This window comes from Fukomys damarensis, unplaced genomic scaffold, assembly GCF_012274545.1.
Source record: "Fukomys damarensis isolate Sample0158 unplaced genomic scaffold, DMR_v1.0_HiC HiC_scaffold_27, whole genome shotgun sequence".
Taxonomy (NCBI): Eukaryota; Metazoa; Chordata; class Mammalia; order Rodentia; family Bathyergidae; genus Fukomys; species Fukomys damarensis.
The window spans coordinates 21,173,812-21,192,871 of NW_022900939.1; the positions used below are offsets into that span (position 1 = coordinate 21,173,812).

Here is a 19,060-nt window from a genome sequence, read left to right on the forward strand (position 1 = left end):
CTTTTCCTTTTTCCTTTCCTTTCCCCTCCCCCTCCTTCCCTTCCCCCTCCTTCCTTTCCCTCCCCTCCCCCTTCCCTTTTCCCTCCTTTTCTCCCTTCCCTTTTTTCAATAGAATCTTACTGTGTGTCTTATTGCCTCAGCCTCCTAGATAACTGAGACTACGAGGTGCCCACCACTACACTTGACTTGTTCATATTTTAAATGAAATACAGTAGAATAATACTAGGAGCCAAAGATCAAAGGCAGGAGGATTGAGGATTGCAAGTTCAAGTCCAGCTAGGATGACTTAGCAAGATCTTGTCTCAAATAAAAAAGGACTGATGATGTAGCTCAGTGGGAAGGCCCTGGGTTAAATCCCCTGCACTACACACAAACAAACATATTAGGAAGCTTGCCTGGTCATGAGGATAAATATTACTTAGTGTGTAATATCTGGTGTGTGTGTGGATGGGTTGCTGTATAAATGCCTTTCTGATGAGGATGACAACTGGTGGGTCTGAAAGCTGTTGCTCTGGATGTTGGGCATTCTTAGGCCTGGTGCTGGTTCCATCATCTGTTACTGGGAGAGCTTGCCATATGCAGGGTTTTAAACTTTCTCAACATTTTGAGAACTTTGGAGTTTCTTTACCCAGACCTTTCTTTACACCCCAGCTTGTACTGCAGGCTGCCCCTGCTGTCTCCTTTCCCTTTGTTCCCCTATTCCAGGTGCACTTCTCCTTCCTACTCCTTGAATGCACCAAACTTACTGCTCATCAGGTTGCTCACAGCTCCTGTTCACCCGTGGGTCTCAGATCATAGCCATCCCATCATACCCTGTCATTCCACTCTTCTGTCCCTCCATGGCAGTGAAGGACTGTCTGTAGTTGGATTCATTGACTTATTGTCTGTTTCAAGATAAGCAGAGTCTTATGTTTTGTTCCCTGATGCTTGGCAGAGTGCTGGGTACATAGTAGAAGTCAAAGTGAATTGTTAAAGTATTAATCTCTTCTGTAGAAGTAGAACCAGCTATAGTTGCATGGCCTTGGGCTGACACAGGCATGGTGCGAAGGTGTGGACTGAGCCATCTGCCTAGCCCTCCCTCGACCTTGTTAACCTGCTTTCAGGAGCTTTGGAGACTCTGATCACAAAGAAACTATCTATCAGGAGTTGATCATCCTTCCCAACCTGTCTTGCTTGTGTCTTTGATATTCTTATTCATTTTCTAACTGTCCAAATCCTACCTTTTACATGCCACCTCCTTGTCTTTCTAAATACTGAACTGCAGTGTTGGATAAGAACAAAGTTTTGTTTACAGTGTTCAAAACAGCGAGAAGAGAATCAGAAGTTAAGTCTCTGTGTACCTTCTTGGCACTGTTTCTAGGTGTGGACTGACTGCTCTGGAGTGGAGTCTGCACAATTTATTGATCCAGGTTCCCAAGGGACAGTGCTGCCACGTGTAAATAAGTCTATTCCAGGGATCTTCTTTTCTGAGTGGACGTGATATGCAACAGCTACCCCCTGAAGTAATAAAGCAGGGCTTAACCCTGTATATAAAACTTGAAATTTCAAACGTTAAAGGATATTTTATTTCAGATATATGTGCCCCCCCCCTTAATGCTCTTCATCTTTAGTTATTCTGTTGTGTAGAAAATCGGAAAATTAGGTCGGGAATTTTCAGTGGTTCTGCTGCCTTCTGCGCATGGTCCCAAGGTCAATCCCCAGTACCAAAACAAACAAACAAAGAAAATCAGAAAATATGCTTAAATTCTTACAAAATTCAGGATGCCTAGATGAAATAAATGCTAAATCTACCCTTTTGAAATGATGGGAGAATAAGTTACAGTTTCATGAGAGATTCTACAAATGGCAAGGGCTGTGAAGAGACACAATAATAGGTTTCCTGGTCTAGGACACGAGGGGACCATACTCTTGCCCGGAAATGTTCAGGCTCTGTTAGTTTTGCAGCCTATCCAGTTCAGGAGGTGCTGTAGTCTTCAGAGTGCTAGGGTGTGCTGCTCTCCAAAGCAGGGCGAGTATGTGAAAGAGGACACCTCACAAACCCTCTGGTGAGCTTCCCTACACAGTTTCCCATGTTGGGCTTGAAGGCAGCTAGGGCCAACCTGGGCAAGTGTGCTGTGAGGCTTGGGTGAGTGGTGGGAAACATTTCATCAATTATGTGGAGATAACTAGATATTGTCATTAAGTGTTTATAAAAATAAAAAAATCAAATACTGCTCTGAAATTCATTAAATTGATCAGTGCTATATGTATGCTGTCAAAAACACATAATACAAATTTGTAAATAAAGACTGAGCCTCAGAAAATAATGGTCAGACCATAATTGTGGGGATTATACAAGATGATGATTAGGCTATAATGGGGGGGTTACCGACAAATACATTTGCCCCTACAAAATGTAAAAGAAACTGAATTGCTTTTTACTCTAACGTGGTCTGATATCCCTTGGAAGTAGCTTCTGTTTGTTCTTACTAAGTCTAACATTTTGTCATTGCCTAATGAGGTCTCCTCATAGTTTCTCAGTTTTTTGGATAATGTGAGTGCTTTAAAAAGTGTTGTTCTGGGATCACATCCCCTACAGAACATTCCTTAACAAAGATTACGCTAGGGTCATCTGGAATGTTTTTCAGAACATACCTGTAGGCGCCTTCCCTTAAATCCATCAACTTAGAAACTCAGGGTTGGGACCCAGGAATGTCTTGTGTGAAAGATCCTCAAGACATTCAGGGTACCTGGTTGACTAAGAAAGGAATTTAAATTGAGGCAAAAGGATGGATTTTGAAGCAAAATTATTTTAGATCTCACAGTTATTAGGACTAAAGATACAACATAGGAGCTACATAGAGATTTTAGCAGGAATACTAACATTGGAGGTGGAGAAAGGTTGGAAGTAAAAGCTGAAATTGGAAACCTTGAGTGCTCATGCCAGAGTACTTTGGAACAAAAAGCCCCAGACCTAAATCAGTAGTGGTCAAACTTACTGGACCCACAGACCAATTTAGTAGACAGAGGCCTTTGGATCATTCACTTTCACTAGTTGCTCTCAATCAAAAGGCAGATCAGCCACACCAGAATGGCTGGGATTGTGGTCTTTGTTGGGTGACCAAAGGTGAAACTCCTCATACCCATTATAAAAGAAGTGCAAGCACTAATAGATAGTTTTTCTATTTTTGGAACCAGTTGACCTAAAATAAACTTAAATTTTAAATCTCATCCATGTAGTGTAATGCTTGCAAGCATGGATCCTGTAGGTTATAAGTGTGTAGCTTTTGAGTCTTTTATTTCATTTTTGCATTGGGGTGATGGTGATACCCACAGCAGAGTACCAGTAAGGACTGGAAGAAACTGCCTGTGGGAAAGTGTTCCTGATGCTTCAGTAAATACCTTGTTTGTTGCCTTCTGTTTTAGGGAGCTGAGGCCATGGTTCTGGAAAGTGTTATGTTTGCCATTCTTGCAGAAAGGTCTCTTGGGCCAAAACTGTATGGCATCTTTCCTCAAGGACGACTGGAGCAGTTCATCCCGGTAAGATGTGTGTGTGTGAACTGTCAGTTGACACGAGCCACATGTAGAAGGTGGGTTCCATGTCTCAGAAACCCGAAATACTGTGGTATGAAATAATACCAGAACCTCTTTCTCTCCTATAAAGACACAGTTATCCAAATTAAAAATATATGTAAGACTCACTGTTACATTGTCCCCTCACTATTACATTGTCCCCTAATCCTTCCCCTTTTCATTTTATTGTCCCCCCCAACCCCTGGGGCTTTCTGTATAGAACCTGATGCTGGAGGGCTGGCAGAGACCTGCCTCAGAAGTAGAGCACTTGCCTGGCATGCATACAGCTGTAGGTTCAATCCCCAGCACCTGTGCAACACAGAAACAACCCCCTGCACAAATGAAATAGTGACACAAATTAAAATTTTTTAAATGGACAAGGGGTATAACCCAGTGGTAGAACCCTTGCCTGGTACACGTAAAGCCCTGGGTTTAGTTACCAACACTGACAAGACAAAAAACAAACAAACAAAAAACCCCAAATAAATGTCACTGCTGTAGTATCTGAGCTCCAGCCACACCCACTGCATCTCTAGCTACAGAAATCCATCTTCTGGATCTATCATCTTCCCTTCGTTTCCATTTTCCTACATTTTTAGGGTCTCTCCTGCTCCTGTCCCCCAGAGATCTCTTTCAAATCCTGTTTCCAGACAATAAGGAATTTTTCCCCCTTTCCTTGTTGGCCTGAGGCATTTTTAAAAAATATTGCAGTAACGCTTGCCAGGGGCTTTTGTCTTCAGGTACATGTGCAAATCTGAAACACAGACCTTGTCTCAGTCATCAAAAGACAAAATACTATATGGATAGCATCATACCATTTTTTATGAAGCCCAATAAAAGCAAAGATTTTGTGTTTCGTGGTGCTGGAGATGAACCCTCTACATGCCAGGCAAATATTCTCCCACTGAGCTTACACCTTCAACCCCTAAAAAGCAAGTTTAAAAATTACCTTAATACACATACATATAGTCAAGGTGTGTTGACAATCCCAGCAATAAGTAGGCTGAGGCAGGAAGATTGTGAGTTTGAGGCCAGTTTAGGCTACAGAGCAAGCAGGATCCTGTCTCAAAAAAAAAGAAAAAACATGCATGTGTGCTGAAAGTTCTGTGTAATCAATTCTGTTCTAGTTCTTAAATTCTATGCCCTTTTGATAGATTGCTTACTGCACAGTGAAGAATTTTTAAATTCTATTAAAATACTAAGTTGAGCCATATGAACAGCTAACCTTCAACTGTCTTTGACACTCAGACAATTTTACATGGTTCCACCTAATACCACACGATATTTCTTGGTTTCCTCTTGACCAGTTGCTGTCTTTGCAAGGGTATGGGAGAGCAAGTGACCTTTAAGAATGGTACACAGTCTCCATTTCCCTTTCTCTGTGCTGATAAAGGAGCTTGACATCCTCAGATTTGTTCATCTTTCACATGTTAGCTTTAAAGTTTCCACATTGCCCCACAAATTAGTCATGTGCTGCATAACATTTCTGTGAACATTGGGAACTATATATGTGACAGTGATCCTACAGAGTTATAATGGAGTTAAAAAGTACCTGCTATCCAGTGGCATTGTAGCCATTGTAACATCAGTACTGGGCAGTACTCACCCATTTGTGGTGGTGCTGGCATAAATCCACTGTGCCGCCAATTGTAGAAGTATGGCATATACAGCTGTGTGTAATTTGTAATACTTGATAATATCCGCTGAGAGAAGCAGCACATGTGGGAGCTGGAAGGACCTCATGGACCACAGGCTCCTGAGAATGCACTGTGAGAGGGTCAGAACAAGTGTGGCCTGGGGCTGCTTTGGGGCTGTGGTTGTCTTGTCCAGTGTGGCCCTGTGCCATGCTAGGGAACACTGTGAAGACTCTGTTGAACATCACGCCTTCCCTGCTGAGTGGCAGAGCAGAGGGAGGAGCTAGGGGTTGGGCTTTGTTGCAGACAGGGTTGCTGGCTTGGATCCAGTGAACAGACTAACTTTATAGAGGGCAAAATCATAGCTCATGGGAGAAGACTTTAGTTCATTAAAATTTAAAGACAACTTTCTCATGATTGAAAAGGATTTTGAATGCAGAAGACCCTGGGAGGAGGGCCTGCTTTTCACTCTAGATGTTCCAGGCAGTTGCTAAGTCACTGTGGAAACACTGTCAATTTTCTTTTGTTTTGGTGTTTTTTTTTTTTTTTTTTTTTTTGGTACCGGGAATCAAACTTGGGTCCTTGTGCTTGCCAGGCAGGTGGTGGAACCACTGAGCTAAATTCCTGGCCCAACACTGTCAATTTTTAAGGGACTTTGTGCATTGGTAAGACTTAAGTGTCCTGCAGAAACTGGCTCCTCATTCTTAGGATGGTGTGATCTCACACTTGCTAGGTTACCTGGTTAAATGTCCATTTAAAATTTTTTTTTAAATTTCAGAGCAGACGATTAGACACTGAAGAATTAAGTTTACCAGATATTTCTGCAGAAATAGCTGAGAAAATGGCCACATTTCATGGTATGAAAATGCCATTCAATAAGGAACCCAAATGGCTTTTTGGAACAATGGAAAAGTAAGTGGTCAGTGTGAGCTGCCTTCAGGGTGGGGAGGCCCTCCCTTGGTTCACTGGTGGTTCTGGTGTTTATCTCCTGAATAAGTCTTTCTTTTGTAAATGCATGAAGCAGTCAGTTTTTGGACAGAGAAGAAAGCTTTGTTTGCAGAAATGGGGGAGGGGGACTTCTTAAGAGTGCTGTGTTTCCCAGTTGCTTCCCTTCCCTCCTGGAGACAGGAGCAACCCTGTCCTGTGACTGTGCAGGTAGGTGTCAGGTAACTGAGGCCTCAGAATGCACTTTGATGAACTGAGCAGTGGTCCTTTGCCCTCCCTTGTTTAAATAGATATCTAAATCAAGTGCTGAAAATTAAGTTTACTGAAGAATCCAGAGTTAAACAGCTCCAGAAGTTCCTCAGTTACAACCTTCCTTTGGAACTAGAAAATCTGAGGTGAGTGTTTGCTTCCGTTTCCTGACTGAGTGGGTCCATCTGTCCAGCGGTGTAAATATCCTTAGTCACTAAAATCATCAGTAAACACTGAGTAAGCTTACCCGAACCCTGGTACCTCACACTGGTTTTGCAGGGTGGTTGGACAGGTAAGCTTTGTCATCTTGTATGTTCCATGTATGCTGTCACTTCACCTCTCAATTTAGGAACATTGCCGGGGGGGGGGCAGGCCCTCAGGAGTGGTCTGGTGCATAGAGCAGGACAGTTTATGGGGCATTAGCACAGGCTGGGGACTGAAAATGGATGAGAGACATGATTAAACCTAACCTTTGGGTGGCAACCTCTAAATGGAGTCTGATCTCTGAATGGAGGCCACTGTGGTGCACTCAGGACAGGCTATTTGCATACATATTGACCAGCACTTACACCTTCATTTACTTGGTTATTTTAGTGTCTGCTGTGCTGGACAGTGTGTTGATGTGAACAAGTCATTTTATTAAGACAGAAAACAGATAATATCAGATTGATACGTGCTGTGAAGGGGACATAGACCAAAGCAGACCAACAAAGACAGATCTGCTTCGGATCTGTGGTTAGAGAAGGGCTCCACATGAGGGACCAGAATGGGTGCTCCAGAGAACAGTATGTACAAAGGTCCTGCTGCAGGAAAGAACTTCAAGTACGGAGAGGCTTGTGTGAGTTTCTGCTATGTACTACAGCAGAGCTATTATCACATAATGACATGGTTTTCAGAAATCACATGAAAACTACTACACTAGACTGTGTTGCTTGAAGCCCTAATATAGTGCTGGCCATGCTGAGAGCAGGACAGTTGTATCTGACTTTAAAGTGTGGTAGCTACAAGTAAAACCTTCCTTCCTTTTTCAGATTATTACTTGAATCTACTCTGTCTCCAGTTGTATTTTGTCATAATGACTGTCAAGAAGGTAAGAATTGCCACATACTAAAGATGGGATTTAAGTGTATTTCCAAATGTGTGTGATAAATGCCAGATGACTGTCCAGAGTGTTGGATACATTAGGTTGTGGTGCACCCAGCCAGCTCTTGTGTAACTTCTAAAGAGTGAGATAAACTGGGTTCTCTGGGTTGTGCTTACAATCCTAGCTACTTGGGTGCTGATGCAGGAGGGTCACAAATTCAAGCCCTCCTTGGACAGTTTTGCAGGATGCCATCTCAAAAAAAATGAGGGCTAAGGGTGTACCTCAGTTGTAGAATACTTGTCTTACAGCTGCACAAGGCCTTACATTCAATCTAGTATCACAAATGAATTTTTAAAAAAAGAGTGAGACTTCTACACATATTGATAGAAAAATCTCCAGGGTAGGTTAACAGAAAGAAGCAAATTTTAGAAAAACACAGAGTATCATTCTATTCTACTAAAATAAAATAACTTACAAAGGGAAAAATCTCAGGTAATATTCACTAATCTAGGGAGTTGGGACAAAGACTCAAACTTTCTAAGTCTTATATTACTTATTGTATTTGACTCCCTTCTTCAAGCAGGAGCAGTTAACCAAGATCATGCTGGGGATTTAGTTCAGTGGTTCTGCTATTTGCCTTGCAAGTGCAAGGTACTGAGTTCGATCCCCAGTACTCCCCCCCAAAAAAAGGACCAAGATCAGCTCCCTTGTCACATGGGCCCTTCCTTTCTATACTGAGCAGCTCAGGGCAGCTTAACCCTCTTTCTCTATTGGTTTTTTGTTTGTTTGTTTGTTGTTTTTTGTTTTGTTTTGGTTTTTTGAGACAGGGTCTCACTGTGTAGTTGAGACTGAGCTGCAACTCACTATGTAGCCCAGGCTGGTCTCGAACTCACAGCGATCCTCCTGCCTCAGCCTCCCGAGTGCTGGGATTACAGGCATGCGCCACCATGCCCATCATCCTCTTTCTCTATTAATATCAGTGTGTCTGCCATTAATGATTTGGGGTTGCTATGCTTGAGAAAATTACAGTGCCATATGTGCCTTACTATCACAAAATGTTACCCAGTGTGATTTCCAATTTGATAGTTTAATCAGAGTCTTCCTAATGGTGCGGGTCTTACTGAAGCCACCGACATTGCCTAGTGATGACAGCTATGACAGCTGTGGTCCCACCTCAGGCTCTTCTTGGCTGGGCTCAATGTGTGTGTGTGTGTGTGTGTGTGTTCCATTTAAAAAAAATTTTATAAGTACATGTTTGCCATACCTTATGATCATATTCATCATAGGGAATTTATAATATATCTCCATTCTTTTTCCCCATTCCCCTCCTCCCTTCAACCCTTCATCCCCTCACCATTTACAAAAGCTTTGTTTTCTTCCATTCTCTTTTTCTTCATCCCTTTCCCTTCCTTGCAGTCCCTCCCTTGTTCCCCTTCCCATTTGAATGTGTTCTTTGTACTTCCTAATATCTATTCTCCTTGTTCCGTTTTTGAGATAGTGACTGCTCTTGAGCTTAAGTGTTCCTCCTACCTCAGCCTTCCAAGTACATGGGATTATAGACATGTACCACTGTGCCTAGCTCTTGACTTCAGTTATATATATTTATTCTGTTTATATAATGTTTATATATATATGTATATATTATATATATATATATATATTTTTAGTCAGGGTCTCACTGAGTAATTGAGACTGACCTGGAACTCACTATGTAGCCCAGGCTGGTCTCCAACTCACAGCGATCCTTCTGTCTCAGCCTCCTGCGTGCTGGGATTACAGGCGTGTGCCACCCCACTCTGCTTCTGTTACATTTTTATTGCAATGTCTTGCCTTGCCTGGCTCCCAAACCCTTGAGCCCAAGTGATTTTCCTACTTGACCAATTTGCTTTTAGTTCCAGAATAGTCCATCATGAAGACTTGTCGTCAATAAGCCCTTATGGGGGCCAGGGATTTAGCAGAGTGGTCCCACCTCCTGCTTCAAAAGCACAAGGACCAGAGTTTGATCCCTGGTACCGACCCCCCCAAAATACAAAAAGCTCTTATGGGGCTGGTGTTTTAGCTCAGTGGTGCTGCTGCCTGCCTCGTAAGCACAAGGTCCTGAGTTCAATCCCCAATTAAAAAAAAAAAAGAAAGAAGAAATAGTAAGTTATAAATCTTTGGGTTGGGGATTTAGCTCAATGGTGCTGCTGCCTGTCTCGCAAGCTCAAGGTTCTGAGTTTGATCCCCAGTACCAAAAAAAAAAAAGCCCTTAGTTTGAGCCCAACTGCCTTACACTAATTAGCTGACTCTTGCTGGCTAACTCAAATGGAGCAGGATCAGAAATTGCTTTGGGTGTTAGCCATACCCTTACAGTAGTGATGGGATGGGAAACATCATAGACATCAGCAGAGACAGATGAGAAAGAAGTCAGCTGCCTTAGTGATGGGGAAATGTGGAAGGGACAGAGATGAGAGTTACACATTCATTTTGTTCTGCTGCTTTGAGTATTTGTCTCTGTTTTTTTTCATGTTGGAAACATGGAAACACCTAGAAACTTAATGTCTCATCAGAAACCCAGGGAAGGAGAGAGCCAAACAGGAAAGGCTCCCTCCCTGGTGCCCACCTGCCCACCCTATGGTGCTGAAATGCTGAGCATCATAGTGTGGGGATCTTAGCAGTGCCAGGCTGGTGACCAACCCATCTCATGCCCGGAATTCAGCAATATGATGAAACATCACCACAGTGATGATAGTGCTGTGGCCTCCTTGGGAGGGAACACCAGATCAGGCAGAGCAGTGGAGCACTGTTGTAGCTGAGCTTGGCCCTGACATCCCCAGGGAGACACCATGGCAGCTGTTTTCCTGGTATACCCAGCTATCCCTGCTAGCAGCTGAACGCCAAGGCTGCTGAAGGGAGCGGGCCAGTGAGCTCCACTCTGCCCTGTGGGAAACATTCAGGAAGCACTCTTTAGACAGTGAATGAGAGGTCGGGGATTGTTCCACAGTGAATGGGGGCTCCCAAGAGAACCAGGGCCGTGGGCAGATGAGTCCGAAATCTCCCTGCCAGGGGCCAGCCCCTCCCTGTTCTGTGCCCGTGGTATCTGTGGAACTGAATGCCAAAGTCAGACAAGGGCCTCAGCAGAGCCAGAGCCACTCTTAGCTTTGCCCTCTGAGGACTTGAGTCTTCTGTTATAAAAGTCTTGTCACTCAAAATTTTTTTCAGGTAATGTCTTATTGTTGGAAGGCCACGAGAATTCTGAAAAACAGAAACTGATGCTGATTGACTTTGAGTACAGCAGTTATAATTACAGGTAATATGTTACAGTCAAAGGCTTACTTTTCAGTACTGTTTCATTCTGATATATTTATGAAACAATTACAGGGAAAAAAAATTGAAAGCAGTATGCTGAGTTGAAAGCATCCTCCCCTGGAAGAGAAGGCATCTGTCCAGGGAATCCACAGCCTCCTTTATTCCTAGCTGGCTGGGTAGTCAGGAGCCCCAGTGTCATTCACATCCAGTTTTGGTGCTTTATTTGGGCTGCCAGGCTCCTTTTCTTTCCATAAGTACTGATTACAGGAGATACATTGCGTTTGAGCATCAGTTTAGATGGCCTCTTTATAGCTTCATTCAGCTGTGATTTCGATGATCTCCTAATTGTGTCTCCCTGTCACCAAAGCTCCTATACCTCTGTGTGCTCAGGAAGTCCAGTGGTTCTGGCCTGACTTTTCTTCTTGGTCGGGGAGTAAGCAGGCCCACGGTGTGGCTCATGCTTTGTACTGTCTTTTCTCTTTCAGAGGATTCGACATTGGGAATCACTTCTGTGAATGGATGTATGATTATACCTATGAAAAGTACCCTTTCTTCAGAGCAAATAGTCAGAAGTATCCTACCAGGAAACAGCAGGTAGGACATGAGTTTTTAATAGACTTGACAAGTTACTTCTATACACAGATCAATTTTAGCACCAGGCAGAATTGTATGAGATTTTTGTTGTTTTTGCAGTATTGGAGATTGAACCCAGGGCTTTTTGCATGCTAGCCAACCACTTTACCTCTGAGCCATGCCCTCAGCTCTTCCTTTTATTTTATTTCGAGACAGGGTGTCACTAAGTTGCTCAGGCTGGCCTTAAACTTGGTAATCTCCTATCTCAGCCAGCATTCCTAGCTACTTTTTCATTTTTTTTTTAAATTTAATTTATTGGTACATTCTAGGTAGATAGTACAGTTACATTCTTTACTGGGATCTTGTACCTTTTCATGCCAGGTCTTGGTTACTTTTTCATTTTCAAAGGTACTCTTTTTTTTTTTTTTTGTACCGGGGATCAAACTCAATTTTTTTTTTTTTGGTACCGGGGATCAAACTCAGGTCCTTGCGCTTGCGAGGCAGGTGGCAGAACCGCTGAGATAAATCCCCGGCTCAAAGGTACTCTTTTTAAATTGTACCATGATTAGGTAGCCCCTTTGCTAAGTTAAAAAAATTTTTTTTTTTCCTGTTAAATGTGGATTCACACTTGACTCTTGAGTTTAGTTCTTTTTTAATTCCTATGCCAGAGACATTGCCTCCTTTGTAGTTTTTCTAGCTTTCCCCAAAATCCCAGCCCCTGCTCTGCTTTCCAGGCTTATTTTGGGTCATTGACTTTCCTCTATTCATTTCACACTGTGCAGAGAGAAGCAGATCTGGGCACCATGATTTAGTAGCTGGAGGAGATGCCTTTGGTGGGGACAGTTCCCTTTCCTGTCCTCCATTACTGCAGACTGCTGATTGGGACACTCATTCTCCTGGGAATTCTCTTACCACTGTTGAGGCTTTGGGTGGAAGTACAGTGGGTAGGTCTGAGAGTATAAGGAGCAGCAGCTTGCTTCCCTAGAGATCCCCTGCTGCAGTTAGGGGTGAGGACAGCAATTGTAGAAGTTCTCTCAGCCTGGGGCCTACACAGGGCTTGGAGCCCCGTGCCTGGATGAAGAGTCTTCAGGGTGGCTGTTTGCACGTGGGCTTGCTGAGGACTACAATTTGTACCTCCTCTTCTGGGCACATTTTAAAGCTGATTAAGATGAACGTGTTGAAAAGAAGCAGCCAGAATTCCATGAGATGGGTGGGAAAAGATGGGACTGCTCAGCCAGGGGAAGAGAGCACGGTCTCAGGCTTTGGGTGTTTAGATTGTTGCAAGTGGGAGAGAAATTAGACTTACAAAGCAGGAGCTCTGAAATAGAGGTCAGAACTGTTAGACTTGGAAGGGGAGAGTGCTGGTCTAAGCACATTCCATTTCAATGAAAGCTAGAGCTTTATAACCTCTGGTACAACAACATGTAAGTTTTTGGAAGTTCCCTTCTCGTTATAGTTTCTGAAAAGTTCTGAAGATGAGTGCAGGGCTTTATCAGATAACCTTACTGCGTCTGTTGACATAATCTCATTTTTAGTCTGCTATGAAATATTTTAAAATGTTTAACTATTACGGATTTCTGAGATAAGCTGTGTTTGAATGAATTATATTATTTTTAATGCTCTTGTAGAACTGTAGGTTACTCTTTGCCTTCCACATCAAAGTGTAGCTTTGCCATTTTACCAACATAAATGTGTAAATAATTGTAAAATCTCAGGGTGGGAAGGCACTTTGCCTTTTGTAGTGCAGCATCCACTGAGGAAATGCCTGCAGTGAACACCAGGCCGCTCCAGAGAGCTGCAGCTGCATGTTTGTGGCAGCCCTGTGTGGAATGGTGGCCAGTGTGGCAAAAAGTGTGATATCAGCCTGACCTGCTTTGAGGTCAGACAGTGAAAAACGTGTGGATTTGATTAGGGAGAAATGATCCTACCCAAGTCACAGCCTCCAGAAGTACTGGTAGTAGCAACCATGCCACGCCAAGTCCAGTAGGTCTTCTGTTGTGAACCAAGCCAGCAGGAACACAGTGGTGATTACTGCGGGGAGCACGTAACAGCAGGATGTGCCACAGGTTTTCCCTGAGACTGAGGAGTCTAATCACACAGGGGTTTGTGCTTTGTGGCAGCTATTGATAGTGTGTGCTTTAAACCATCATTGATCCTAACACAGTTACTTCTTTTTTAAGCTCCATTTTATTTCCAGTTACTTGGCTACATTCCAAAATGACTTTGAAAACCTCACTAGTGAAGAAAAATCCACTACAGAGGAAGAAATGTTGCTTGAAGTCAATAGGTAACTTTTTTCCTTTTTCAATTTACAAAGGTAGCATACTGTTTTCTGATCTATTTTGACTTTTTCCTCAATAGCTCTCAAAACAGCCCTAACATATCAGATTCTGCAAAGTTCTAAGTCACAGTGTATTCGTGTTTCTCTTCAGTGGGTTGTTCTATTGTTGGGGTCGTTTGTGACACAGTTTGGGTACCTTTGGGCTGCCTTTTCTGCCCCCCCATCACAGGTCGTATCTTCAAGGTCCTTCGAGTGTTCACCCATCTTGCTGAGCCTGCTGCCCCCAGCCTGCCCTCAAGCTCCAGTGGCACATAGTCTCCCCTCTTCTTTCTTGAATGGGTGGAAATAGAAAAACAGTGGAAGAGAACCCACAGAAGGGGGTGCACTAAGGGACTAGTAGACCACAAGGGACCACCAGGACCTGGGGGAGGGCTGGCAAGGCTGCTAAAGCAGAGCTTTGTCCCAGGACGCTGTTGGAATAGGAATTCAGACTCCCAGTGGCAGGCTGGAGATGATGGCACACATGCTTCTTTTGTGTGAGGCAAGGATGGAATTTGAAAAGCCTGCCACTCAGGGAATGGCCTCTCTCCAAACTCCTGCAAAAGGCAGCCGTTTTCAGGAGCTGTTACTTGGTTGCTGAGGCTACGCAGTCACATTTGCAGGAAAGATTCTTTCTCTCCCAGCATGGCCACTGTGGACTCCACCCATGTCCTGAGATGTCATTGTGTGTGGCTTGCCATGGTGCTCACACCTGTAAGTCCACTTACCCCTGGCCAGAGGTGGGAAGAGAGTGCTCCGGACGTGGCCCGCCTGAAGTCACTGCATGCCTGTGGCTGACACTGTATACAGCTCACATGTATTTCTCATTTTGTAATTACAGGTTTGCCCTTGCTTCCCATTTCTTCTGGGGACTTTGGTCCATTATACAGGCCAAGATTTCGTCCATTGAATTCGGGTACATGGTATGTTTTGAGAACAGTTCTCTTCTACTTTCAAGAAAGAATACTGTGATATATGACAATGCTTGGCAGCAACTGACCATTCCTTATAGACCTGTTCCCCCAGGTCACGGAATGTGGAAATCTGGTCACACTTGGACAGTATAGGCCTTTGAGCCCCTCTCACTGATCCTGTGGTTGTTTGTGGAAGTCCCCTCATTTTCAGTACCTCAGAGAAATGCTAGGTAGGTCTGCAGTCTGGGTGAGGCATGGAGAGATCTGGATCTAGAAGGTCCAGTCTCTGAGCTCAGCCCTTTCCGACATAGGGTGGTGCTTCCCTGTGGTACAAAGCCTACTTTACCACTGTTGACACTCTCTAGCCTGTAGCGCCCACCATGGAGTTGGGAGCTGCTATTTATTGGCTCCTGTTTTTTATAAGCACACTTGTAACCAAACTAGGTTGTTGTTTTATCCCTATGTTAAAAACTGTCCTTGACATGAAGACTATTTTTAACTTTTGGATAAACTCTTTTGTTGGGGCATGGGGATCTGAAGGATAGGGGCAAAGGTCTGTTGTCCAGCCGGGTGTGGTGGCACATGCCTGTAGTCCCAGCTACTCAGGAAGCTGAGGTGGGAGGATCACTTGAGTCGGGAGTTCTGGGCTGCCGTGTGCTCTGCCAGTCGGATGTCCATACCAAGTTTAGCATCAATATGGTGACCTCCCAGGAGCAGGGGACCAACCAGGTTGCCTAAGGAAGGGTGAACTGACCCAGGCAGGAAACAGAGCAGGTCGGGGCCAGGGATTTAGCTCAGCGGTTCGGTGGCCTGCCTTGCAAGCGCAAGGACCCAAGTTCAATCCCTGGTACAAAAAAAAAACAAAACCAAAAACCAAAAACAGAGCAGGTCAAAGGTCTGTCATCTAGTGAGTTCCTTTTCTTTAAAACAGTGAGAAGGGCTGGGGATGTAGCTCAGTGGCACTGTACCTGCCTCACAAGTGCAGGGTCCTGAGTTCAATCCCAGATAACCCCCTCAAAAAAACATCGTGAGAAATTACTACATCTTATCCACCTCAGTTCTATAGTAAAATGATTTCTAGTTCTAGGCAGGTTTGCTAATGCAAAGACACTATTAAGCAAAGAAGAGGAAATTTGCATGGTACTGGGTATTGGACCCAGGGCCTTTGTACTTAGGTATATTACTAGCCCCCTCTGTCTGTCTATCTGTCTATATTTTGAGAAAGAGTCTTGCTAAGTTATAAAATTGCCCAGACTGTGCTTGAACCTGAGGTTTTCCAGCCTTTGCCTCCTAGAGTGCTAGGACACAGGCATGTGCCACCATGCCCAGCTTAGAAATTTAGATTTTTAAAGCAGAAGTCATAGTCAAATAATAATGTAAGACAAAACAGACTTCAGAATAAGGAATATTACCAGAGGTAAGCATATTTTATAATAATAAAAACCTTACCCAGGCGTGGTGGCGCACACCTATAATCCCAGCACTCAGGAGGCTGAGGCAGAAGGATCGCTGTGAGTTCAAGACCAACCTGTGCTACATAGTGAGTTTCAGGGCAGTCTCAACTACATAGTGAGATCCTGTCTCAAAAAACAAACAAAACCAAATAATAAAAACATTGATTCATCGAGGACATAAAATCCTAAGTGTGTATGTAGCTATTTTACTATAAAGGGCACAGAACAAAATCCACTGATACTGAAAGAAGAGATGGGCAAATGCACAATTAAATTAGGGGGCTCTCACCGCTCCTCTAAGGAACAGAGCAAAGAAACTCCAACCAATGACAGTGAGGGACAACTGGAACAATACTTACTCAGTCAACCAGACTTGAACATGTATCAAATTCCCAACAACTGCAAATACAGCGCAGCAGAATGGGTGGAGTTTTAGCTAAAGCAGTGTTCAGAAACTTGGTTTCATAAAAACGGATGTTTATATTAGATTTACTCCCTGTACCATCAAAAAAAGAGTAAAATTGTCAGACTCTCTCATGACTTAAGTTTCTACTTTAAGGATCTAGAAAAAGAACAAATTAAGTCCAGAGTAAATAGAATGATCAAAAAAAGGGTAAGAGCAGAAATTGCAATAGAAAATGGACCAAAATCTAGAGAAAATTGATGAAACTAAAAGTTGGTCCTTTGAAAATATGAGTAAAATTTATAGATTTTAGCTATATTGAACAAATGAAAAGAGAAGACACACATTAGCAATGTTGAGTGTCAAAGAGAAGACCTCACTGTAGGTCCTATGGACATTGAAGGATAGAGCATTAGGAACAGCTTCATTTGGCAACACACAACAAAGTACATATTCCTTGGGAAGATGGAGATGACTAAAACTGACATAGAAATAGCATATATTAGTTAAATAAACTGAATTCATAATTTAAAAATCCTTCTTACAGAATAGACTCAGGTTCAGATAGTTTCTTTGGTGAATATCATCAAAACATAAGGAAGAAACACTAATCCTGTACAGAGTAAGGAGTAAAGGAGGGTGACTTAGTTTGGTTAGATGAGTATTATCTTGATAGCAAGTGTAGACAAGGACATTTCAAGAAAATGACAGATCAGCATCCTTTGTGATCATATAAAAATATATGTACAAAATATAAATATAGAACATATAAATATAAATAAAATATATTATACAAAAGGATAAGACATCATGACTAAGTGGCATTTATCTCTGGAAGGCATTGTTACTTGAAAAATCTGTGATTCTTCATATAAACAAAGTGAAGATGAAGAATCACATGATCATCTCATAGAATTCAGGAATAAGCATGTCACAAATTTCATCACCTAATCACAATAAAACAGCAAACTAAGAAAGAAGGGGAATTTAACCAGATAAAGGGTATAGATAAGGAACTCCTCTTCCCCTAACATCATAATTGTTGGTGAAGGGCTACATGCTCCCTCCCCAACCCCACACACCAGCGGGGCCTGACACCTGTGCTCTCTCACTTCTCTGTGCTGTGCTGAGCTCCCAGCCAGACCTGGGGCACATACAGAAACAAGAGGCAGACATGCTGAGGAGGAGGAAGGGAAATGACCTTATTCTATGGATGACACAGTCATGTACATTTAAAAATATCGAGAGTCCAACAGAACTAGCCATTTAATGAGCTTGTTTACCACGGTCACAGGATATATTGGCCATATACAAAAATCAGTTATGCCAACAGTATGTGAAAAAATGTTCAGTATCGCTGGCCATTAATGAAATGCAGATTAAAACAATCCTTCATCTTCCTGTATACTTTTAAGTCATCTGTAGATTGCTTATAATACTTTGTCGTTACAGTGTAACACAAGTAATTATACCTTAGAAGGTGACAAAGAAAACAGCCTACATGTTCTGTATAGAGACAACTTTTTTCCCTATTTTGTTTTTTGTTTTTTGGGGGTACCTGGGATCGAACACAGTACCTTGGCGCTTGCAAGGCAGGCTTGGTGCCGCTGAGCTAAATCCCCGGCCTCCTAAATATTTTCAGTCCATGGGTACAGAACCTTCAGATACAGTCCCCACTGTCCGTCTCCTGGGTCAGAATCCCACGGAGCTGAATATGCATTTCCACACCAACGCCCATCCTCAAATGTTTATAGTATCTTTATTTTTAATAGTTCTAAGCTGGACCCAGCCTAAATGCCAGTCAGTGGGTGTGCTCTTATGTAAATAGGGTGCTGGATCCATATCCTGGGAAACCACTGAGCAGTGGAAAGGAAGCTGCCCAGCAGTGCACATACAGCATGGATGACTCTTAACCTGATGCGTGGAAGAAGCCTGAGTGGAGAGGTGCACGCTGTGCTCACTCATGTGTGTGGTACTCTAGAGAAGTCCGTCCAGTGACAGCAGGCAGGTCGGCAGCTGCCTGCGATAGGAGTAGGGGTGGAGATCGATTGCCAGAGGCGGAATAGGGGGGCTTTGGGGGATGCTAGGGACTTTTCTTGTCACGGCGGGTGGAAACCTCACAGTGTACCTTTAAAATGGATTGGCAGAAACTGTGCTTCCAAGTTAATTTCTCAAAAAATGACAGTGTGGTCGATGATGACACCTTAATTAGGCTGAAGAAAGATGATGACTTAAAAAGTGACAGTGTATGGCTGGGGATTTAGCTCAGTGGTTCCTCTGCCTGCCTTGCAAGTGCAAGGACCCGAGTTTGATCTCTGGTACAAAAAAAAAAAAAAAAAGTGACAGTGCACTTTAGAGTGCAGGCTCCTGATGAATATTTGGGGCAAGTTCTTACTGACCGCTTTTCCAACAGCCACCCAGCCCAGAGGCTCCTGGAGACACAAGCTAGGTGCCTCTGCAGACTCCATAGCTGGAGCTCACCCACACTCATAGGCAGCAAGGGACCCAGTATACACAATAGCGTGTCTTGTTCGGTGCCCTGTCATGGTGGGGCTGCCAGTGATCCTTGGAGGTGCTCTGTGGCTCATCTTTTGCTCTGGTCATGGACTTTTTGCTTAAGAGAGGAACAATTGACAGGTGGGTG

The 19,060-nt window shown here is 43.3% G+C and overlaps 1 protein-coding gene across 13 annotated transcripts in view; it reads left to right on the forward strand.

Annotated features, from left to right (window-relative positions):
* The window catches only part of Chka (choline kinase alpha), a 65,147-nt gene that overhangs the window by 45,712 nt on the left and 375 nt on the right, over window positions 1-19,060 (forward strand). For all 13 annotated transcript variants that reach the window (XM_033756633.1, XM_010636163.3, XM_033756632.1 and 10 more), the window contains 8 exons: window positions 3,406-3,519; window positions 5,965-6,098; window positions 6,422-6,526; window positions 7,412-7,470; window positions 10,666-10,753; window positions 11,238-11,346; window positions 13,506-13,612; window positions 14,487-14,568. In XM_033756633.1, the coding sequence (XP_033612524.1) occupies window positions 3,406-3,519; window positions 5,965-6,098; window positions 6,422-6,526; window positions 7,412-7,470; window positions 10,666-10,753; window positions 11,238-11,346; window positions 13,506-13,612; window positions 14,487-14,568 (798 nt within the window). The remainder of the gene's footprint in view (window positions 1-3,405; window positions 3,520-5,964; window positions 6,099-6,421; window positions 6,527-7,411; window positions 7,471-10,665; window positions 10,754-11,237; window positions 11,347-13,505; window positions 13,613-14,486; window positions 14,569-19,060) is intronic.